Source organism: Microtus ochrogaster, chromosome 1 (genome assembly GCF_000317375.1).
Source record: "Microtus ochrogaster isolate Prairie Vole_2 chromosome 1, MicOch1.0, whole genome shotgun sequence".
NCBI classification, from domain to species: Eukaryota; Metazoa; Chordata; class Mammalia; order Rodentia; family Cricetidae; genus Microtus; species Microtus ochrogaster.
In genome coordinates this window covers 27,055,899-27,081,767 of record NC_022009.1, presented here as the reverse complement: position 1 = coordinate 27,081,767, position 25,869 = coordinate 27,055,899, and the positions used below count along the sequence as shown (strand labels likewise).

At 38.6% G+C, this 25,869-nt stretch overlaps 1 protein-coding gene across 27 annotated transcripts in view; it reads right to left on the bottom strand.

Moving 5' to 3' along the window:
- Nrxn3 (neurexin 3) overlaps positions 1-25,869 on the bottom strand; it is a 1,572,781-nt gene that overhangs the window by 161,435 nt on the left and 1,385,477 nt on the right. For all 27 annotated transcript variants that reach the window (XM_026780462.1, XM_026780453.1, XM_013355697.2 and 24 more), the window contains one exon: positions 16,009-16,180. In XM_026780462.1, the coding sequence (XP_026636263.1) occupies positions 16,009-16,180 (172 nt within the window). The remainder of the gene's footprint in view (positions 1-16,008; positions 16,181-25,869) is intronic.

Sequence of the window (25,869 nt, the reverse complement as noted above, 5' to 3'; positions counted from 1 at the left end):
CAGACAGATCTATTTTCCTGGTGGGAAAAGAGACAAATTATGCCATCTCAAACATTTCACATTAGACTAATAATACTAGTCTATACTGTACAGAAATTTCTGAACCAACCAGGGAAATGTACCAGGTGACCTAGTATTTTTACCACCCTAATTACTAGGTTCCTTTGAATTTCACTCTTTCAGAAACCTGCTTTTATCTTTGCAGTAATGATCCGACACATCAAAATCAGGCTTCTTGAGTGACTCCATCTGCCTTCTCGGGTTCATGCAGTATCTGTTGATGTTCCTTTCTGTCTTGTCAGAGAGCACTTAAAACATTAGTGAGTTTAGGGTGTGATTAGGGGAGGATGTGACAGGCAAAGGAAGAGCATGCTTTTGTCGTGGTTTCAGGATTTGATTTCTTATTTTTGGTGAAGGCGGGCTGGTAGCTTGTTTCAATTCTACTAGAGTCCTCACAAGAGTTTGGAGTTTTGAATGAGGCTGGGAATATCCCATCTAACCCAGGGATGCTGTGTAAAGACTAATCAGTGAGGCTCAGAATGGAAAACCAGTCAGTAAATAATGAAGAAATATAACCGTGTCTATATTTTTGCTCCTGTGCTGGTCAGAAACTGCTGAAGTCCAATTCTCTCACTCTAGAAAGATTAGGGAGGAAGGTGTTCTTGGAGAGTAGCTTGAATTCAGCTGCTGAGGATGGAAGCGAGACTTGAGTTTCCTTGGAGGGTTTGGGTTCAGGGTTGGCCAGGATTCATGGTAAATGTGTTGCCAAAGCATTTTGCTCGGCTCAGTTGACTTATTTCAAGGAGAGGTCTATTAAGTGTATTTCCAAATTCCCTTTATGGACTTACCGGAGCTCAAAATTCTCAGAGGTCAGAGAGAGGAAAAGTCACAAAATGAAGCAAATCTGTTGGATTCCTTTGTTCTGCCTCCCCCAGGGAAGCTCATGGCTCCCTGAGAACCATATATTCCATCCTGTGAGTGCCTTTATACTCATCTACACCAGCAGCCCCGGGTTAGCCACCGTAACCACCCAGAAAATTCGGAGTCAAAGTCAGCCCTTCATTTTAAACATCCAAAGGCATTGCATTTCCATCTCAGTTTGAGTTTCACTTACATAAACTGCCAGCAGTTTTGTACAAATAAAGAAAAATTAAACAGATACTTTTAAACTTTGGCTGTCTTAAGGTTTTTAGATGTGCTTTATTTCACATTTCTATTTATGTTAGATGTACATATGGTTTCTAAGTCTCCAAGACACATGATCTGTCTTTTCCCTCCATTTTCTCACTGTGTCTGGATGAGCTGGGGAAATCCATGCTTTTGGGAAAAAGAAAACCACCTAATGGTGGTAATAATTATTTTAATAAAATAAATTTTGTTTTAACAAAAAATCCTTCCGTTATTTTTAACCAGTTGATAACAAAATATTTCCTATTTTTCTATTACATTAAAATACATTCCCTTATTCGGGGCTTACAAAAGGCAATCTTTACTAGGATGTGTGACACTGTAATTTATAGGGAAACAGAGAGTTCAGATGTAATTTTTACATGGCATTTCCTACATTTGATTGACAAAAAACAGACTTGAAAGGAAATCATTTCCATGTCATTTGAGTTATAGGAAACAAACCCAAACCCGGTTGGTCTGCTTTCTATTTGGGGATTTGAAACTTTAATTTTTGATTGATGGCTTTACTGAAGTTAACCTCAAGGTCACTGAGATGCAAAGGAGTCCCTGTTTTGTACATAAAATTCAGTGTGTGTCTTGGTTTGAATTTGTAGAGTTAAAACGATCATTGCATCTGTTTAAGATGCCCAGCATGGCCTGATATCTTGATAAAGATGTAAATAATGAGGCGAATAGACAGTGAAGGGACACAGCCACTGTCTCATACAATGATTTTTTTTTCTTTTTATAAGATCACCTCCTGTTTGTGGTCACTTGTGAATGTACACAATGATGCTATAATGATGGTCTTTGTGTTGTACCTTAGGCTTCTAGGTTTACTCACCCTTTATAACTACTTTGCTGATTTGCAAGGGAAACAGTACTTGATTTCACTTATATGCAGAGTCTACAAAAAGAAAAGTCAGTGCAGAGAAACCAGGAGTAGGGTGGTAATTCTAATGATGAGAGACAAGGGGAAGCAGGAAGCTATAGATCAAACTGGGATTTTTTTAGTTTACTTTAAACACTTTAACAAAATTCATAGCATGTTTGTTGTTGTGCTGTTCCTTTGATAATAGTGAACTAGATTCTAAAATCTCAGAATCTTCATGGCAGGAGGCAGGCTGAACCTTATGTAAAGATAGTCAGCTCCCACGACTCCAACAAAAGACATCAGGACAGACAACTGATGGCAAGGAAATGAAGGCACCCTTTTTGAGAACTCAAACACACAGAGAAGGAATGGGTCACAGAAAAGATGTTAGGTGTGTCTGCCACCTTTGAAGAGAGGGATTCAGAAAGCTGGCTAGGTCACTGACTGAATGCCTATGAATTCAATAAAAGAGCTGGCAGCTTCTCAAGGGAGAGGGAGGAAAATCTATTGGGATCGCTTCAGCTTGCAGTTACACAGGGGCAGTAATAGAACTTGAGAAACAATGCTTCCCATGGTTATCATCAGCTCTCGCTCTAAGCAAGGTATGGTATAACATACATGAACACAGGATTCAATCTGTCCTTTGATGTTAAGGATGGGAAAGAGTATTTGTTGTTATTGTTGCATATGTGTGTTTTCTTTTTTTTTTTTTGTTACTGGTGGTGGTGTGTGTGTTTTTCCTATTTATTGTACCTGATATCTTCAAATACATGTAACTAAATTCCCTTTCCAATTTTGTGTCTCTCCAGTTACTGATCCCAAATTAACCCCACTAGCATTTCTGTTTCTCTGTGTAGTTACCCTACTGACCTATGTATAGAATATTGTGTCTGGGGATTTAATTCATCCACTGAAGATTATCTTGGTCCCTCAATTTTAAGTAAATAAACAAAATCCAAAATTAGACTGATGAATCAATAAAAGCATAAATGTAACCTTCAAAATAAAAATTAACTCTTTAGAGGTCCCTCAATTCAACATGGCCCATTAACAGCTTGTTCATATAAAATCATGTTGCATTTTATTAGAAGACTGCTGTGCACATTCCTAAATAGATTACCTGTGGTTGTTTTTGCAATAAAAGTACAGGGTTGGATGATGACTGGAAAGACCTTCCCTGCAATATCTATTTTGTAGCTGCACATATACAGTATTTATAAATGTGTTGTATAAATACAATATTTACAGTTTAATGTAGGGTTTCAAAGGCTATAAAATTACTATGTGGCCATGTAGAGAAAAAGTTTTCAAATCACTGATCTAAATAAAACTATCCAGGTGCCCCTGGGTATATTCAAATCAAGGTTGCTCCCATCATCAACGAGCTGTGGGACCCTGGTATATGCTATTCAATAGCTCCCAGGCTGGCTTTCTTTATCTCTAAAATGCCAGGAATCAAATCTTTTTGTAGATGTTATAAGGATTATTTTCAGGGTTAATACTGGGTGAGTGTTGCCTTCTGTCAGTATTATTTCACTGAAGTCCTTTACTGAAGGATAGCTTCTAATAAACCCTTTTCTCTCCCCAGAATATCCTGTTTTCAGACATTTAGAGGGATTTGCAATGAAGATCTCGCCACTGATATCTAAGAAAACCACACTGCCACACTGTGATTAAAATGAAAACAAATTTATCTCATTTAGAAATGGAGGGTGGTAGTCGCACAATGGGCAGAAGTACTCATCTCTCAAATCTCTAATAATGGGAACAGTCAGTATTCTGCCTATGCTGCCACGTCAGACACCCTCGTAAATTTGCATGTGAATTTATATTTCTCAAGCAGAAGTCTGAGCTCTGTATACAGCTCCAGCTGGAGTGCTTCAGTGGTCACCTTTGGGTTTTATTCAGTTTGCTGCTTTTAACAATGAGTAAACACATTTGACTCTCCCACTGACCCTGAGTCTGACTTCTTCAGTGCTTCTATGTGACGGGGGCATAACAGTTCTACCCTAATTGCTTCCCACTGAAAGGTGGAGCAAGAAAAAGAGTTGTGGGGAAAAGAAGTTTGTAGAATCACCAAATTGGCACTTTGGGAAAAGCATCTGTAGCAAATGTACAGGACTTCCCTGAGTTCTCAGTAAAAAAGAGTGAGATTAGTACTTCTCTGCTGGAGAGTGAAAAGTTCCATCAAGTTTCACGGTGGTTATATTTGTTTATAAAATACGGTTATGAGACTTCCCACAGGACAGGGAACCCTGATTGCTTTTCGGGCTGAGGAAGGAGGAGACTTAATTGGGGGAGGGGGGGAATGGGAGGCGGTGGCGGGGAAGAGACAGAAATCTTTAATAAATAAATAAATTTAAAAAAATACGGTTATGAAATCAGAAGCCCAACTCATCAGATTATATAGATTTCATATGTACAGGGAGTTTAATTTTATATCAATAAAGCTGTAATAATACTTTTTAGTTCCTCCAGTATGAAAAATATGGATTTTTCATGCCACAGTTTACACTATGTGTGTGTAGGAAGGGTAGCCAAAGTGTGTTGACATGATTCTAGGGAAGCTAAGACAGCTTAAACTCCACACACTCATCTCTGTCTGGTAATCAGGTATCATTTAGGCACATGAAGGTAACTTCATTGACTTATTATTGACTTCTTTCACTGACTATTATTCACTTAAATAATAACTGTTTCACTATGTGCAATCCTGGGTACAGGATAAGGTGGCAGGTTTCTTTTAAGACACATGATCTTGAGCTTTGGTTCTCCACATATTAGTTTATGACGTGGGAGAGTCAGCTGATCTTAAAAGGAACCTATGTGTCTATTTGTAAAATGATGTCATTTAACGCCTGTATGAATAACCTTGATTTATATACTAGTTTAATATCTTGGGACAAATTCCCATATATCAAATATTCAGGTTTTCCTTCTCCCTTGATCTCAAGTGTTTTAGCATTGATATCATATCCTTCTTTATATCCAAATTATATATATGTATGTAGATATATACATATATATGTATATATATGTATATATATACATATCCTTTTTTTTCTTATGCATGATTGCAGTACCTACCTCTTGGGTTTAGAGTGTAGCTTGATTCAAAAACTCAGTTAAATATATGACATTTTACTGCTCAGTAGAAATACTATGACTATCTGTTCATGTGCTCATGTGTTCATGTGTCCTTCTTGAATTATCTAAAAAATACAAAGCTGAGTTTCAGTTTTCATGGTATACCCATTGCCTAGAACAGGTCACGTGTAATATGTAGAATAAATATTTGTTAGATAGTGAGTAAATTTGAACTAAAGGGATGCCTCTATAGAAACCCATTCTACTGATAATGGTGGAGGAATACCAACATTCAGATAAACAGGCTTGTATATTTCTGATATTTGAAACAGTAATTCATATTTTTGACTCATTTATAGGATTTGATATAGTTTTTAGTGCTTGATTCCTGTGTAATTGCCATTGTCTTCTTGTGTATCTAATCCCAAAGTCTTCTTAGGCAGCATTGGAATTTGACAAACCCCATTATCTAGGCTGATATTAAGGATTTATGGAAGGTTGTGTAAGAAAGAAATGCATCTCACACAGCAGATTGTAAACATTACTAGTAATTCAATGAAATCTAAATTAAATCTATAATTTGAAGATTATGAATATTTCTTTGTCCTTGCCTTACTACTTTCTTCCCTTCTGACCTCCTCTCTACTCTTGTTAGCCTGTTGTGGTATTGACAGGCATTTTAGAATATTAGAAAGTCTTTATCTCTTTGTGATGAGCTGCAATATGATTATAATTGATAGCATATACCACTATTAATTAATCTCTCTACCTTATAAAATTATAAAGGATATAATACACACATACACAATTATACACACATGAGTATGGAAGATTTAAGGATCTCTCTAGTTCTTTAAAGTCTAAAAAGAATATTGTTCTTTATAGAAGAATTCAATATTCTTTTTAGACTTTAAATAACTAGAGAGACCCTTAAATCTTATACAAAATTTAAACATGGTATTCAGCCAACTCTAAGGTAGACAACAAACAATGACAAAGAAGTCATATGAGATAGTTGGGTTAGTAGTCCTAGATAATCATAGATCCCAGAACTTTTATTTACAATTGAACTATAACTTCTGAGATAATAGGCTTTCCAACCTACACCACACACTAAACTTAGATTTACAGCCACATAGTATTTGATGATTGCTCTAATTGAGAAGAGCATCGTATGAATTATAATGTTGGCATTATAATAGGAACAAGCTGCTATTAACATTTTTATGTCATGTGATACGTATAATTTTAAAGTCCCATAAAATGTGATCCTCCCACATCTCCAATCTTTAAAGCACTATTTCTAAGATGTGACTTACTAAGTATAAGCATAATAGGTGGAAATGAAGAAATCTTGGTGCTACCAAGATGGCTCAGTTGGTTCATGGAGCAAATGGATTTGTTGCCAAACTCAACAACTTTAGTTAAAATTTGGGATCCCACACAATAGAAAGAGAAAACCAACAATTGTAAGTTATATGTTTATACACATATAAACACAAAATTATTTTGAAAAAAGAAATAATTTCCCTTATTTTCTCATTAAAAATATCCAGAAGTAATCCTCAACTTTGTATTATTTGTACTATTAAGCTAATTGACTAGAGAATTTAATTTAGAACTAAAAATATCATATTCTTGCTGGGGGACAATGGTTTTACCCTGTAAATATTTGTTTCTTGTACTTGTTTAATAAAATTCTTATTGGTCAGTAGCCAGGCAAGAAGTATAGGCAGGGTGACCAGGCAGGAAGTATAGGCAGGGTGATGAGAACAGAAGAATTCTGGGAAGAGGAAAGATACAGTCTGCAGTCATCACCCAGACACAGAAGAAGCAAGATGAGAATCCCTCTCTGATGAAAGGTACCAAGCCACATGGCTAACACAGACAAGAATAATGCACTAATATAAGTTATAAGAGTTATGAGAAGCCTGAGCTAGTAAGCTAACCAGTTTTATAATTAATGTAGACCTCTGTGAGTTTCTTTGGGGCTGAATGGCTGCAGAACTGGGCATGAGAGAAACCTCTGTCAACATATGCTTTTTAATTTACAAAATTCTACTTTCTCTAAATCCCATTGTAGCTTACTAAGAATGAGGGCTAACATAAGCCAGAACCCAGACTGAGCTGTTTATACTATGAAGTTCAATAGGAGTATGTAGCAAAATTACTCTTTTTCTGAACAGCCAATACTAAAAAGCACACCCTGTTCACAAATGAATTGGGTATAAATAATGTCTATAGTTACTGTAATTGCTACCATATTATCTGATATAAATCTTCATTATTATAACCAGCTCTGTTGTGTGTGTTATTTAACTCCTGTATAAATAACCTTGAGTTATATACTAGCTTAATGCCTTGGGGCAAATTCCTATATACCAAATATTCATGTATTCCTTCTCCCTTGATCTCAAATATTTTAGCATCCATATTATGTCCTTCTTTATATCTAAATTTTATATATGCACACACACACACACACACACACATATATATATATATATTTGTCTTTTTTGTTTTGGTTTTCAAGACAGGGTTTCTTTGTAGCTTTGGTCTTGTGTGTGATTACACTTAATTTTAGCATTAGCCGGCATCTGCAGTTTCCACTGAAATGCTTATCATCTACTAAGGGACATTTACAGGGAGGAAAAAGGCTCTAGGCATGATAGAAATAATTGCATTTAACTTGCAAGATGCATGGCTATTTATCTTGTGACTGGGAATTCACTAAGGAGAAAGGGTTGTCTGATAAGACAAAACATAAAGAAAAATATATGAAGCATCCTTTCTCCACTTCCCATCCCTCAAGCAAGACCATCAAGCAGTAAAAAAGACTTCCATTTAATAAAGCTCCTTTTGGCTGCTTAGATATGGCACTAGGAGATTTAATGGGATCCTAAAAGAAAAGAGGCTTCCAAAGCCCAACAAATGCCACTTAAGATATGGATAAAGGTAAACATCCATGGATCCAGAGAAGTGCTGTTTCTAGACTAGGCACCGATTGGAGATTTAGCTTCACAAAAATAATTCCAGAGATTACCTTTACAGAAAACAATTATAATTTGAAGATTTGAGTTAAGGCCAGAATTTCTAAATAAGCCACAGAATTGAGTGCATTACAGCCTCAAAGGCCCAGGTTGTGTACCAGCATCTCCAAGGGCAAATCAAACTTAAACTCTCTAGGGTGTTTCCTAATCCATAAAGCAAAACTAAATCCCACATTCAACTTTCAGGGTATTTCAAGGTCAAGCAGTTTGTTTTGTCTGTGAATGTGGAGTTAATGGCGAGAATGATCTTGTCTACAATTTGGTGTGGGCATCTCCTACTCCATTTTGCTTCTTTGGTGCAAACCCTTCACTGTGGGACTCTTTTTACAACTTTAGGTTTCTGAAGAAAGGGAGAACAAGCAAGATGGAAACCTGCTTCTTTGTCAGTTCTCTATCTTTCTGAGTAAACTTCAATGCATAAGATTTTCTCAAACAAACAAACAAAATAATCAAGAACTTCAGCGTAGGGATTGGGAGACCAAAGCAGCCACGTAACCTTAGACCTACAGACTGTCGGTCCTGCCCTTGAGATATGCTGGAGTGAGTGTGGCACAGAAATTGTGGGAGTAAATTTACTGGCCTGGGGTCATAGGGGCACTAGGAGAATGAACTGACAACAAGGAAGCCTGCATGGGACTGATCTAGGACCTCTGCATGTAAGTCACAGTTATGGAGCCTGGTCTTCGTGTGGGACGCCTAACAGTGGGAGCAGCAGTTGTCTTTGATTCTTTGGCTGGTTTGGGGGACCCTATTCCTCATACTGGGTTGCCTTGCCCAGCCTTAATACAAGGGGGGAGGGGAGATGCTAAATCTTACTGTGACTTGATATGCCATGTTTTGTTTTATACATGGGAAGCCAGCCTTATTCTGAAGAGAAATGGAGAAGGAGTGGATTGGTATAGGGGCAGAGGTGAGGTGTAGGGTGAGGGGCTGGGAGGAGAGGAGAGAGGGGAAACTGCAGCAGGGATGAAAATAAATATTAAAGACATTATACTCAGCTGTGTCCAACAAGGGAGAAACAATACTGAGGTGACAGCTGTGAGTTCAGTTATCTTCCTTGAGCGTTTAACTGGGGCCAAACAACACTGGGGGTAGACCAGCAATCTCAGTCCACAATCTTGAGTTTACAGATAAAATAACATGGTTTCGTTTTGTTTTTGTTTTTATGGTCAGGGTTGCTGATGGATTTGCTCCATAATCATGTTGTCAGAGAATACAAATATAGCTTAATAAAGGGTATACTGTCACTTCTGCTTAAGAAACACATCTCTGGCAGCACTCCTTTTGAAATTTCCCAAATTGAATGTCAGTCTGAGCCATCATTTATTTTTAATGGGAGAAAATGAACAACCATGGACCTGGGGCACAAAGAAACATCTCAACGATGGAAACTTACTCAAAGTGGTAAGAGGTGAGTGAAGAGGAAGTGGGTCTTTGTCAAAGCACATAGAAAGATTCCGGAAGTCTACATTTAGTCACCATCCTCTCTTGCCTTTCCACAATTCTCTGAGTCACATTGAGCTATTGTCCCTGTGGCTGCATCATATTAGGTAGTGTCAGAAGGAACACGGAGGTAGATGGCTAATATTCTATTGATGACACAATGGAGACTTTGACAGTAGAAAATAGGCAAAAGGAAATAATACATAATGTACTGTGTCCTATATTGTTTGATGGGAGCTAATGAACTATAAAAATTAAATGAAATACATGTATTCGAAGTATTTAGTGCCAGGGCATAATTTACAACAAAATAAAAACCTCAGAACCTCACTAATACCAGCTCCATCACATATACTGCGTGGTTACATGTGCTATACGGCTGTCATGTCAGACAATACTAATAGGATTGTTAAGTCTGAAAGATGAAAAAGATGGTTTGAGGTTCCTAATATCAGTGATTATTAAACATATCTGCATCGATAATTCTCAATGCCTAGCCCAGTGTGTCACAATTTTTGAATGTGAATCTTGTTACAATGTAAATTTCAACTATCTAGGTATAGACCCTAAAAGTTGGCATTTTAATGGATACAAAGATCATCATCATCATCAGCAGCTACCACATTTAGACATGAGACTGGTGTCTGAGTACTGGCATTTCACTGTCATTTCCATGGGACTTTAATGTGAAACTAAGTAGACAGTAGTTTACCATTTAAATGTACACATAGGTTGTGTGATCCAGTTGCCACCCAAGACTAAGTAAAGGATGTTAAAGTTATTTGACAAAAGAAACTCAAATCTTGTGAATCTTAATTCAGACTTACAAACTTGAGAATATTCTGCAGTGCAAATATTTAGAAAGTATTGGTCTGATTGATTTATGGATATGTTTCCTGCCTGTTTGAGGAATTTACTTATGAGAGCATTTTTTAAACGTAGCAAAGAATGTTCGAACACATTAACTAAATGAGCTTTCCTCTAGCTGCCTTTTATCTCCGCAGTCTTGAATCCAAGTTCAAACACAGCTTTCCCGCTTGATTGTGTTTGTACTTTTTTATTCCTTTTGTAGGACTTTCCTATCTTGCTTGCCTCCTGTTGAACTGAAAGGAACACAAACGCTGAACGGATGAGTGAGCAGTGAGATGAGGCTTGCATTAGTGCAGGCTTCCAATCTCGCAAGGCCCGGCATGTTTGCAAGAAAAGCCAAGGAAAGAAAACCCCCTGGCTAGGAATTAATGAAAACCTAAGGCCTAGGAAATTTCGGTATCTTATCGACGGTTTATTTATAGTCTTCGTTTTTAACTCTTCCATGTCTTGGCATGAGGTATATATGTGCAAAATCTCTCGTCTCCCATCATGTCCTCTAAACTACAACAGAATGGCAAGTAATGGAAATAAATTTTAAGGCACTATTATTAATTTAATGATTTTTTTGTCATTGATGGTTTTACTCTGAAGTGAAGACATGGTGGAAACCTGCTACTTGCTCACAGTGGGCAGAAATCACAGATGCTATTCAACATCTTACGATGCTCCCGGGAGCATACCACTGCACCAGCTATAATACATGGCAGAATCACTTAGCCCAGAATGTGAATAGTACCAAGGTTCAGAAACATTACTACTGAACCTGCTCCAGGCATGGATTTCTGTTTCAGGGAATGTTTTATTTATTCATCACCAAGACAGTGAAGTTATCAATAAAATAAGAACTCAAAAATAGCACAATGGACAGGATGTTTGAGGTGGTGCTGTATGAGGATCAGGTAGGAATCTTGAGTCTGTCCTCATGCTATTGAGACATTGGGCAAGCTGTTTAGCCTCTCAGAATTTTCCATGCTTTAGATGAATGCCTTCCCAAAGGTCTACATGCTAAAGACTTGGTTTCCTGGATGGCATTATTAAAAGCAGCTGTGTACTTACTTATCATCAGTGTGTCCTTTTGGGAGGGTCTTAGACCAATGTGTATCTTCTCTGTTTTTGGAAAAATGAGGTGAAATTTCTTCCTGAACATATGTGTATGTTCAGCAGAGACTCAGAAACAAATGAGTCTGCTCAGTCTTGGACTGAAAATCCCAGAATTGTGAACCAAAGCAAATTTTCCTCTCTTACAAGTTGGTAAAGTTAACTGCTTCAGATGTTGAATACCAACCTCCTGATGCATAAGCTTAAGCACACTTTTTTTTCTTTGTGTTAGTTCATTGTTTTTCTCTGTGTTAGTTAATTGTCTCAGGTATTTCAGGAGATTCAAAGAAAACTGACTAGGAGAACGATGATAAGAATTTCAGTCAAGAGTACCTCAATTGATTTGATATACAATATCAAAGGGAAAAACCTATGAGGTCTAGTTCTTCTTAACAAGCTCTTGGGTGGGAAAATAGGGGTCCTACGCATTTGGAACTCCTTATCATTCTTCCTTTCTCAAAGGGCTGGCTTTCACCTGACAAGTTTGTAGGGTACCATGACCAGGACCCTGACAGTCCTGGTGGTACAATGGCCACCCACTCGCAGTGACGAGTGAATCGTGAACAATCCTATTCAGCTGAGCCTCACAGGGGGCCCAGAGCCAGGGTTAAAATTAATTCCCCACATTCTACTCACCTCTCACCTTCCCTCCCCTGTCCTTACCAAGGCATCGTGTAGAGAGAGCAATCAGAGGCTTTATAAGGCGTATTTGTCAGTGCCTGGATGATAGCTCCGAGCTGACTCTCTTTTTAGTTCCCTCTCCTCTTCCTTAGCCTTTCTATTTTCAGGCTCAAAGGAAGAAGTCACTTTTGAGTTCAATCCCCCAGAATCAAGTGATAGAAGATCCCAATTGCTATAGAACTATTTCCATCTTGGCTACTCACTGATTCACAAAGAACCAAGGCTGCATGTTCTGGCCCCAACTGGGCTCTCAATATTTCACAGTAGGATGTTTCCGCAAGGCCAAGCAAACGCCTATAAATGGCTGTGGAAAGATTCAGGAGATGACCCGTTCATCCTGATTTTCAGTTGGTCCCTTTGGATGTGTTGAGCAGGAGTGACTCGCAAGAGTGTGCCCTCAGAATGAAGCAACTGCAGTGACTAATTGGGAGAAGCTACTCTACATGAAAGAACTGCCCCCTTAAAGTACACATTACTCTCAAAGGCCCACGAGAGCACCCTGCTGTCATGGGGAGGACAACTTGGACTCACTGTGTTAATATTTGTTTCCTTCCTTAAATGTAAATTTTCTACCCCACTTTTTTGACAACTACCTTTGTGTGGCTACTAAAACTGATCTTTATGGTGAGATACTCCTGAACTTTCTTGATAGCTGCTGGTCATTTGCCATTGTCAATATAACATAACGATTTGGGGAAAAAGAGGACATGTTAATTTATTTTAATTTTTTTGGAGAAATTATGTCACGATTAGATAGATTGGTGACTTTGCTGCTTTCTCGGACACAGAGACCATTGTGGTTCCAAGTTTAAAATAAACTAAACTTTTTAATATTGTGCTAATGATTCCTTAAGTTTAGTTAAATGCATTCTTTCAATCTCATAAGAGGGAAATTAAGATAACCAAGGTCCATGAGACTGTTAAGAAGTCTTATAAGACTTTTGAAATATAATATGGCTATAAAGAAAGAAATTGATCTAGGGCAATTCACATTTATGGTTATGCGCTGTTAAAATCATCTCATCATCACTATGGGGTCAAGATTAAAAAAATACGGAATCTAACTGGGAAGAGGGTAACCTTGTCTTCATTTTGTTCTTCAGTTACTATGTAATCATAGGCTGGCAACAGAACCTGCCTGAGTGTATTATTTTGATTTGAACTGGAGAATAGAAATATCTAGTTTACCCAACTCATAGGCTAGCAAATAGTCAAAGTGAATCATGTGTAAAGTGAGCATGTCTAGTAATGTAGCTATCATTTATTGTCTGCTTACATTATCATCTAGCCTTTTGTTGAGATTCCACGTCTTCTTCTCACTGAACCTGCCAATGACTCTGAAAGTATCATTACATCTATATCATCAGGATTGCAAACCAGAGGGGTGGTGAGTCTTAGTGCCTCATGGAAAGTCTGGAACTAGATAACCAGCAAAATAAATACAAGGGGAAATAAATAGCAGTTCTGAAGAAGGAATCTGATACATTTCCAACACTAAAGTAATCATCAGAGGAGAAAAATCAGAACTGTTAGAAATTCTTACCCTTATTTCATGGTTCACTGTTATTTTATCTTGAATTATATGTGGGGAAAGGCACCAAATATTTCAATACTTAGGGCATTTCAAGGTCTTAATCCAGTTGCCTGAGACATACAACTGATAAAAAAGAAAAAGTTCTCAACTCATCAGGTGTCTCTAAGGCACATACTGCTAACTGCAAGGCTCTACCCTGCCAACAATAATAACATTTATTACAGTTGTATGAGAGTTACCAGTGATGCTAAGAGTTGGCAGGGCAAGTTCTGCCATTAAAGACAGGTTTATCCTGCTCTGAAAGCCTGTGGGAGGCAACCCATAATTTAGAACTAAGGACACAAAGGGAGAGGTGTGCACCAAGGGTCACCGGTGTTCTTAGGTATCTGTGACTTTAAAATGACCACCCCAATGCTTTCTCATTGCTGGCCACACATGTGAGGATTCTTCATTGACTCTGAGCAAGGAATTAACATCAACTGAGGAATCTTTGAAGTTCTTCCCAGAGACACAACAAACCTCACAGCAGCAATTTTAGTGTCAATGGTAATATGCATAGAGAAAGGAAGATGGATTTTCTTTTTTCTATGAGCAAATAAATGAGCAGCTTTTAAGGTCTCTGGTATTTCACTTCCTCTTCCCTCCTCTTTTGACTATCACATACCCCAGGGTTTAAGCAAGAAACATTTGAAAATAAAGTCTATTCGTGTCCAGGGAATGTGGGTGTTGACAAAAAGTTGCAGCAACTCCTAGCACTTCTGGCTCTTTCAGATGATCAAAGATAAATTCCCGGGGGTTAATTTTTGTGACAATCTAAAAAAGTCCTACCAGAACTCCATCACTGGCTGAGCTGGCTGTTGGGGAAAATCCAGGATGACAGATATGTGAGTAGATAGGGTAATTGATTAATTAGTGTGTTTATTGTTTCCGTGCCTTGGGACAATTGCTTCCATAACTCTTAAACCAGGAATGAGGAGAATCTGGATTTTAAAGGAGATCCAAGCAGCACACACTATTGATCTGCTTTTAAAATGTAACACTGATTTAAAGCATGAAACCTCAATCGTTGCCTTTAAGCTACTGAGAAAATTATCTTGGGCCACAAGTATACAAGTTTACGGTGAATATTTCTTTCAGGCCTGATAATTATTAACTAAAATGCCCAGAATCCTGAAAATGTAATTTAAGCTTCATTATCAGTGTGCACATCTTGGTGTTGAAGAAGCGAGAGAAAACAGACAAAAATGGGGGAAATCGAAGTATCATACAGTGAGTTAGACATGCATCTTGTTCACATTAGTGAAAAGGGCCATCTCCTAAGCTATGTTCTGTCATCTGTCCATTAGGTTGCAACACAATTATGGAGTAAAAGCCCCTCGCTGGGTATTCTCCCTTCTCTTTTTAGGACTTTCACGGCCAGGGCTCAGGACTCTTGGTAGGAGACCGGAACAATGAGAGAGGAAGCTAAGGGACTATTTGAATGAGTTTCCCTAAAGAAGTAACCTTCTCTCTCCCTGCCCTTGGTTTGCCATCTGGTTCTGGGATTTTGCTGCTGCACACACCAGGGCTGTGAAATTCAAATGCATGATTAGCCCCTCTGTCTCCCATGCCAGCGTGCTTCCTAGGAAAATCACTGCTAGGACCAGACTCTAAAGAGCAACACAGGCTTAGTGTGAGCAAGAGAAAATCACTTGGCAAATTCAAATAAATAAAAAAACTCTACTCTTGATTCTTCTCATTGCTCCCCGGAGTTAATGCTCATGAATTCAAGTTTAACAAACTTGCTGCTCTATTCTCTCTGCCACCTCTTGCCATCTGTCCCTGCAATCACACCTAACAATAAAGCGCCACATAGACCGGATATCTCATCCATTATCTTATGATTATCAACAATTCCCCAGAACAAGGGTGATGTCCCTTTCTTCCACTAGAAACCTTATAATATTTACCTTCAATATGAACCAGTCAGGCAGCATTGCTTTATCAAATCATTTGCAAATCAAAATGTTCAGTGCATAGTCAGTAAGTCTCCAGAAGCCACTTACACTGCCCTAATCTTAAAAAAAAAAATAACTTTCTTTCTCAGACAAAAGGCATCGACATATTCTTTGCCTATAAACTGGCATCAGTCATGAGGAAAGATGTCATGGCTGTCATAGGTATCAGAGGTGATTTGGGGAAGCCAAAAGAGAAGATGTTACCTGTAGGATAATGTTCATTCACTGGCCAGTTGTCCACCTGAAGTGTGGCATTGCCGCCATTTCTGGTAAAGCGCACCACGTGGTATTTGCCGTCATTGACAGGGGTCCTCTCTTCTTTGATGGAGATGTCCACGGTGCCGATATTGAAGACAACTCCAATTTTCCCTTGTTCCTGTAATAAAGAAATACAAAGGGCATGATTGTCACTGACTGCAGGGTTTACTCCCTTTAAAGTTGATCCTCCAACTAGCAATAAACTTGTAGGTGCCCGGAGGGAGCTGTCAGTATGAAGCTAATAATAGTATCCTATATTTCTCCATGGGCTTTCATCCTGAACATAAAAAAAAAATAGTATAAAGCCACCCAAATTGTTCTCTCTGCCTGAGCAGTACAAGTTACAGCATTCAATGACCGTCGGTGAATACTGATGTTAGTGTGACAGAAATCTCGACAGTGAAGCCCTCTACGGTGAACATCATTTCTGACAGAGGGATTGGGTCTGTCTTTTAAAAGAAGTTAGTAGAATTATTTCACAATTAAGATTCAGGATTAAAGAGAAACTATGAGCCTGCCTTCCCATTTTGAAATATTCAAGGTAAGGGGGAGGGGTACCAAAATCTTAAAATCCAATGTCTGAGAAATTGATATCATAGACCAGGTCCTTGATGCTTTCTGGGGCTCCAAGTCACACTCAAAAGGTATTTTGCACAATGGGCAATGAAATTGTGCAGGAGTTTTCAGAACTGGTGACTATCAATCTTCCCAGATTTCTAGTCCTATTGTTCAGTTAATCTAGTGATAAAATATATTCTGGAGCTTTCACTACACAGCAGAAGGTACCATTGGTAGTTCAAACTGACTTTGGAGGCAGAGAAATTGCAATGGATTCTAGAAGACAGACATTGTGGCAATGAATAGGAAGATGATGGAGATGATGGGGGTGGAGATGAGATCATCCACCTCCAGAAAAAAATGCCCGGAAATGCTGAACTATACGTCACAATGCTATTATAACTCTTTCTCTTACAGCCTAATAATTGGCTATGACTAAGAGTTGGAATTGGTATTCACAATGAAACAAAATGAAAGTGGCCTTCCTGGTCAGATACAATCAACTTCTTTCAACCTCCTGGAAGAACAAGTCAGCTCGGGAGAGTATCCGCATGGACAGAGTAAGAGAGAAGGGCCAATATTTTTTCTCCGTCTCTCTAGTTGTCTGGCTTATTGGCACTAGGCTGGGCAATTGGTAGTAATAAAATTTAGTTGTCATTTTGATATTTACAAATCTGAGTCAAAGGATTTCTTCATCAACTTCTTATTCACTATTCTTTTGTTTGAGGAGTGGAAGGGGGGAGAAATGAAAAATAGTATAGTTAAAGAACAGAATTCACACTACTTAAGTTCTAGGAAATTTTTATAGATGCTCAGATTTAATATTCCTTCATTCATTCTTTAATTCATTCACTCAATACATAATGTATTCTTAAGCACTTAGTATACCTATAAACTAAGATTTCTTGCAGAACGGATACTGGTTTCCATATATTTTGGTGCAATTAATTTAGTTTCCAATGAGGTATGCTTTCTTCAACTTACCATTTATTTATTTTTTGTTCCTTCCTATAGAGATACATCTCACACCTGATTAAGTAAATGACCAGCACCCAAGGGTCTTGATTTTAGAAGGGGATAGTATAGATGGACTGATGAACCATGTTGTTGGAACTCAGAAGAGCAGACCCAGGGTAGACATTATTGCTTCTTTTGTGCCCACAGAGTTTGTTGCACGACATAAACAATTTTCTGCATTTCTAATTCTGTAAACCTTGTGAAAAGTGTTCCAGTGCCTTCCCACATGACGACTAAACAGATTCATTTCTGTTTATTGGTATCAGTGTGATCTTGGATTTGCTTTGATTTGTTTCATCTCTCTATTTAAAGAACGTACCTAGCCCTGGGAATTATTGATGTAATGGTCACTATGATAGTGTCTTTATTACAGTGTTCATGGTCATAATGAATCATATTATGTTAGGGTTCAACTTTTTTTTTCTCTGATCCTCAGGGAATCTGGCAAGAACATAACACATTTATTCTGTCTTGGAGAGGTGGCGTTCATTATTCATTTCTTTAAGGATGTGGGAAAGAATGGGTAGGTGGGTGTTCATGCCCTCTTAGGGAAACAAGCAAGGGTATAAAAGCCTGAATCAGCACATATTTACAGGATGACAGAACTGGAGGAGTTAAAAAGCCATAACTTCAGAAGCCATTGCTCCTCTGCCCACCCTCCATGCGTGGGCTGTTTATTGAGTTGCAGTTCTTCCTTTGAGAAACTACTACATCAATCCCGTATGCGTGGAAAAGCCTGCTAGTGATTCAGCTCAGCTGTGAGTCACTAATTAATCATGGCTCGAGAACAGTGTTAGCGTTCTAAAGGGAATGGAGACCTCAGCTCTCGGCAGCTTTCAATGACAGTGGAAGCAAAGGGCAGTTCTGGCTCACAGAGTTCGTTGATGGGCAAGATATATTCTTGGGCAGATTTTCTGCAAGATCTATAATAGATTCAGGACAAGAAAAGATTTAATCTCTGCCAGAATAAATATTTGGTCCTTATCTTAGGTGCCACACATTTGCCATTAGAGTCAGGACATTCAAAGGATCCTAATCCTGTCAGGACATTGCCAAATGCAGTGTAGACCCTATCCCCAGACTGTTTCTGTTTGCTTCTCACAGTGGTAAATGTGATTGTGCTAGACCTCAGATGCGGTCTCTTTATTCGCAGTAATAAGACTTCATTATCATTATTTCCTTGTCATTTGTCATGGGACCACAGTGGCATTATAATCCATGGCTAACTCCTTCGTTGCAGTTCATTAGAAGTCACGGAAGCCTTGTGGCAAATACCCATATAGTTGCCCAGGCTTGAATCGATCATAGCAGCTGCCATGAAAATAAACTCCTGTGGTTCACATGTCTGCAGGAGGAAAGACGTGAAGGAAAAACACATTGGCTTCACGTCATCTCCCCTACCCCCATACCCAGAGCTTGTGGCAACTTACTTAACTATTCTAAACCCATTATTTTACCACTTTCCCATTTTTCAAAGGACTATTATAATGAAATAATATGGTTTATGTGATGAACACTGCAGTAGTTGGTTTTCTCTTTTACTAATATGTATGTGTGCATATGTGTGCTTGCAGTTTTGTAAACACAGTGTAGAAGCTGGGAAGACAGCCTCAGCTATTCTCTCTGACACAGAGCCTCTCAGTGGCCTGAAGCTTACCCATTAGGCTAGACTGGCTAGACAGTGTCCTTCAGAGATCTTACTCCCACGCACTGTGGTACAGATACATGCCATTATGCCCGTTGTTATTTTTTTTTAAATGTGGGTGCTAGTGATTAAGGCAACTGCTCTACAAACTGAGCCATTCTATCATTCCTACATACTAGTATTTTCTAAGTTAAATATATATATACATACATACACACACACATATATATATATAAATACACACACACACACACACACACACACACACACATATATATATATATGAGATAGATGAAAATGGGGAGACTGTGTAGTCATTTTCCCATAAAAAATGACCTGTCATTATTAGTGAATTTAATTAGTTCAGTAGGATGATCATGCATGGGTTTTTAGCACAGTACAATAAAATACCACCTCTAATTTATTAATAATAATAAAACTGCATGACCTTTGCAGTTTACTTATAAAAGGGCATGTGATGAGAGGGAGGGGCAAATTGCTGTCCCCGAAGCCTGTTGTGTGGATTACGTATGAAGCATCTGCCACACGGCTATGCATACTTCCAGGTTGCAATATGTCACTCCTTTCTCTTCTCATTAGTGTAATTGGAAGTAGTAGTGTGAGCTAAGGCCTGCTTGGTTTGGCAGACATTGCCATCAAGATCTATTGTGAAAATAAATATAAATTTTTGCAAACAGAACTTTTTTTTCAGGGTTGATTTCCTGTCACAATTTTGGAGTTGCTTTCTTGCCACATTTTTGGCACCTTTTATAAGCCTTTTGAACACAAGAAAATGTAGTTGCAGAAACAAGGTGGCTATAAATTTTAATAACTCCATACCATTTACCACCAAAGCTGGTACCAAGGCAATCACTTCAATCTGTGTTCTTTCTTGATATTAAAAACAAAGACAAGTGGTAAATCAGAAGACATTACCAATCATTTTCAAGTGCATTCAAGAGGAAACCTGAATGGTACAGAAACATCTGCTTTCCACAGTGAGTAAGTCATTCCTTATCAATAATGACTATTTATGAGCCCACCCGGTCCTTCAAAGGAGCCTAGATTCAGCTACCTGATCCTCCTCAATCAGCCACATTATGATTAATATGTCCTACATAACTCCAGGGATGCTATAAGCTCTAGGGTGAGGACTTAGGAGCAGAAATATACAGGGACAAAAGACAATTTTCAGGAATGAAGGAGGAGCTCCCTGATGGCCATCTCTTCATTTTGTCCACAATGCCTCCAAGGAAGGCGACATGCACCATCCCCTATTTCAGAACATTGCAGCTGACAGAAACAAAACAGCGCTTCCCAAATGTATGCCCAGGAGATGTTCACTGGAAACAGCTCTCCATGTTGCCACAGTTCGACTTCTCACAAAATTGTCTGTTCAGTAACAGACAATAACACGATAAAGCCACGTGTAAATGATGCTTCCGTGCCTATGCACAACAAGACCTTGGCAATATTCCAGTCCACTTTCTACTAAAAAAAAATAGTTAATGGTACTATTCACTCTATTCTTCTAGTTCTCCTAATTAGAGGCTCATAGTAAGAGCAACCTTTTGCATTCCTTTGTGATGGACAGGCCCAGGAGTTCAGGGTCAATAATTGTCATTGTTCAGTCACATATATAATTTCTGGTATGAGACTTGCCAGTGCCCTCCCAGTGCTGTGAATCACTTCCCCCAGAAAATTCTTAGTAGTGGTTGCTTTGTCATTTTGGTTCGCTGAGTGAGGGTGGTAGCAAATTAACTTACAATGGACACAGCTGAGGAACATTGCTTGTGTGCTTTGAGCACAGAGTGTTCTAATCCACCACTGCTGCATGACAGTCACATCCTGCATACTCAGTGTATATTTTTAAATAGGATTGTCTCGTAATTTCTCATAATTACCTACTATTGAATATATGTGACAAGAAGAGTGTTTAAGGCCAGGCTCTAAGTAGGTCTGACTTGAACTTAGGGGTTCTCCACTGAGGCACATTCCTATCCCGTGTATTACATGTTACAGTCCAGTGTTAGTCATGCCTCTTCATGACAGCAGTGTGCTCTGAGGGGGATGAATCTGGGTGATATAGTCAATGCACAAGCATCACACGGTGGGCTTACACTGTCTGATACAGAATTGATATTCACTAAGTGACACAATGTCACAGAACCACATTTCTACACGTCATCTCTGTTGACTAAAATGCCACTCTATAATGTGTGACCATATTTATATCAAAAGTTATTCTCTCTGTATAAGCATACACTTCATGTCCACTTCAGTCCCAGCCATATCCATCTAACTTTTGTATTCAAGGAACCTAGTAATTAAGGTTCTTTGAATATAAAATTTTTAGCAGAGCTCAGTACATGATTATTAGATGAGTGATGAATTGAACTGTGTGGTTGTGAATTTTAAAAAAGGGCATCTTTGCCACTGGAGTCTAAACAGAATTTTTATAGTATTAGCAAAAATAGATCATTATAAATATGCTCAGATTTCATAAAATAAAAGCAAAACATATATTTTCATTTTGCTTTATAAATGCTATGTGCAAACACATAAGATTATATTTATGAACTTATCTTGTTCATAGATAATTTCAGTTAAGGGAGCATTTCTTAACTTTCTTAGAAATAAAATATTCTGCAGTCAGTAGAATACAGTTTGAACATTTTGGGGCCTGTCATTAGTCTTTCTAGGAAGATCATTACCTTAATTTTTAAATGAGATGACCACCTTTTTCCAAGGCATAAGACAATTAATAGTTGATAAGGACTAAAGATGTATTTTCTCTGTGTGGAGCTACACACTATTAAACGATTGGCAGAATGGAAGAAACAGGACATCTTCAAGAATTCTCATTGAGAGGAGCAGCCCGGAGCCATTCAACTCACAAGATTACAGCCATGATAATGTGGACTTCCATTGCCATCTGCTGACAATGCCCTCTACCCATTCACCTGAGAAGCTGGAATGCAGCCATAACAGAAGGTCAGGGAAGAAGAAAATATGTATTCTGGGTTCTAAAACAAGTTGAGAATTAGATTTTTTTTTTTTAAAAAGAGACCATTGAGACTCCACCTTATTTCAACCATGTACTGTTGAGCAAATCTCTCAACTCTCTGATTTTCAAGCTACCTTTATAAAAGTGAGAAGTGTATTACATAAACACTGTAACATCAGATGCAGTCTGACTGTGATGAACAAAAACATGGGAAATCTAAAACAGGATCTACAAAGAATGACAGAATGATGATGTTAATGGTGGGGCCTAGCGGGTAACGAATAACGGTGTCTTTGAGGATAACTGGGTGAAAACTAGTCTTAGTGGTAACATGTGAACTGTAGGCATGCACGAGCCATTCACTGTGGATACTGCTCTACTTGGAATGACTATATCTCATTGGAAATTAAGCCCAGAATCTGTATCAGCTGTCCTCAGAAAATTCATGCTAAATGGTAGAAAAACTAATTCTGTTTTCCTAGATCTGTGCAAGTTGCAATGACCTCTACACCCATCCAACAAAGTTACAATGACCTCTCCTCCGACTAGAGCGGTACTTTCCCTAGTGTTCCGCTGATGTCTGCTTACAGGAGGTCAATCAATTAAAGCGGATTAGATGGACAATCTGAAACGCTAACAGAGGGCCAAGGGAGATAAGACTGATAAATAGCTCAAGACAGCTCCATCTCCAACATTAAGCAAATTTTAAAGAGGATGACAGTTTAGGACAGAAGGAACTCTGACCTAAAGAGAAAAGAATCACGAAAGGACACAGCAACCGGTCCAAATAAAAAAAAATGCAAACCACAACCACAGCTTTGCTCATCACCAGTAACAAATGGCACCCTGAGTCACTGGGTCCTTCAAATCACCCTGAATGTCTGCGTCTCAGTTACTGGCTCATTCGGTGAAGTTTAAATATAAGCTAAAATAAGATGTCCATTTCTGGAGGAGAACCTGTGTTTTGCCAAGATCTGTGGCAATCTCCTGGCACTAAGCAGGTGACAGGTGAAAAGACAGTGCTCCAAGAAACCCAACACAGACTAACATCTCTTAAAAATGCTTTATGGCAACTCTGCCCCAAATCTCTGATAGATTATCAAGGACCACCAATGACTTCAGTAGAAACCTCAAACTCTGTTCTCATAGTAACAGAATTACAAGTATCTAAATTAAAATGCACATTTCAAATCATCTAGAATTCTCCTAGAGTACCTTGTATCATATCTACATGTCAACAAAGTACAGTCTCAGAACCAAAAATCAGCACCACCTATGGAAATACTAGAATTTTAAGTGATGGGCCTAATGAAGACCTTCTGAATCAGAAACTTTGGACTGGGACTTGCTGATGTCTGAGAAAGCTAACGCAGCAATACAGATGTTTGTTTAAGTTTGGAAACTGCTTCCTTATGTCTGTGTCTCAATTCTGTGCGGGCTCTACGGGATTTGTGCTGATTCTTCTCCCTGATCTTTCTAACCCTCTTACCCACTAACTCACTGCTGTGACTGCCTAGAAAAATTTCTCAGTACTTTTCGACTGGCATAATAATATCAGCTGTTTCCCAAGTCCTGCCAACTCTTGACCCTTTACTTCTAAGTGGGTACTTTCAGTCATTTTCTACAAAGATGCATGCATCTTCCTTGGAAGTAGGTATTCTGGGCCAAGTGAGGATGAATATAAGGATTCTTATATAAGGAACTCAGCAATCAGTAACCCTTGAGCCTTGCTCTGTGGCAGTAGAGAAACCTTTAGTGACTCTCCAAAGGGCTTTACTATTTCTGTCTTATATATTTATTATATCACTTAGAAGTGATAGTTGTTATGGTCTCAGGGTGAACAGATCTTAGTGAATATAAACACAATCCAAGCATACTTTCTCTAGTAGGTAAGACACTCTCAGCCACTCCCACAGAGAAATCCCCACTAAATACTCTAGAGAACTTTCTGGCCAAGGAAATAAAAATCCTGGTAGATACATTCAAAATAGAGATTCAGTATGATAAGCCAAAGGATATAGAGTGTAGGTTGTAGCAATTTTTAAATGATTTGTTTGAAGGCAAAATATACAAATTTAGAGGAAACACATAAACCTGGACCAAGGACCAACAGGCTCAGCTGTGAATCTAATTACTTTTTTTTTTTGTTTCATAAATAAAGTTCTGTTGGGATGTGGCTATACTCATCAATGTCCCCTTTTTGCTGTATTGTTTCTGGATGCCTTTGTACCACAGCAGTAGAGCTGACAGGTTTTTTTTTTTTTTAATTCACTCTCCAATCCTCTACAGAGACAGCTTCCTGACCTTTATTCTTATTTTGGCCAGTAGCTTATGTTTAAGTATCCAATGAACTCAAACGAGCGTGGAAGGTCAAATGGGGAAGATGTACCCTACCCACTCATTTACATATTGCAGATACTCCAGACTGGCCCCGTTGTTCTGGACTGACCCACTTCATTCCTTTTCCTTATTTACTTTACATTGAGACAACTGTAGAACATGCTGGGAATGTTCTACTCAGAAGTAAGAAGCTACTGGCTAGAGCAACAAAGGCTCTGTTACAGACCTTCCACATTTCCGGCCTCTTCCATTTCCCCTGGAAAAAAAACCCAGGTGCTTGCAGTGTACAGAGAAGGGATTCCATCCAACACAGGCAGCTTAACCTGGGCCTTAAGGGACAGGTTCCCAATGAATCATAGGCTTTCCTTATCAACTGATGCCTATCATAAGGCATAAACCCACTTCGTGGAACTTGGCATGTGTTGGGGGAATTTCTGTCTCACTGTGATCAAGCATGTTGATAATCAGTGCATTACAAATCCCCTTCATAACTATTATCTGGCATATAGAGTTCAATTCTAATAAGGGGAGACAAGATATATAAAGAATCCAGCAATTAAGCATGAAACTAATCTGTCTCAGATCCCACTGAGGGTGGTCTAGACACTGAAAGCAATTCAACTTAACACTGTTTGAAGGCGGTCAGCTGTGGATGCAGAGAAATAAATCAGAGGTTTCTGGTGAAAGATGAGAGTAGTTGGCAATAGCCTGGTAATGGAAGAGATGGGGCAAAGTTGTAAGTTATTAAAATTGCAATGATATGACATTACTTCCAGAAACTATATCTAGTTCTACGTGAGTGGCTCGTGTATGTGTTCAAGGCCTGAGACTCTAAAAGACAGCACGCATCAGTCAGATGTTGGAATTTCACTTCATTGTATTAGATAAAATGAGAGAGGAGAAGAGTATTGTGGCACAATGAATATCTCAGCCTCGAGGCCCCCAGTGCATCTGCAGGCCACGTGACAAATGGTGAATAATGGAGCACTTTCAGTCTACCTGCAAGGGGAATCTGCTGTGCCATCATCTTGGAATGAACACAGTAAAATAAGGGCTCATTTTTCCTTTCCTTGTTATTGTAAACAAAATGGCCAGGAGACACTCATATATCAGAACTGCTTGTCTGCACACAGAGACTGTAGGGTATGCATCCTGCAGATAGTGTTACAACTGAGTATTTCATCCAGGTGATATTTTATGGTCATCCCATTTGTCAAATATCATGACTATAACATTCCCT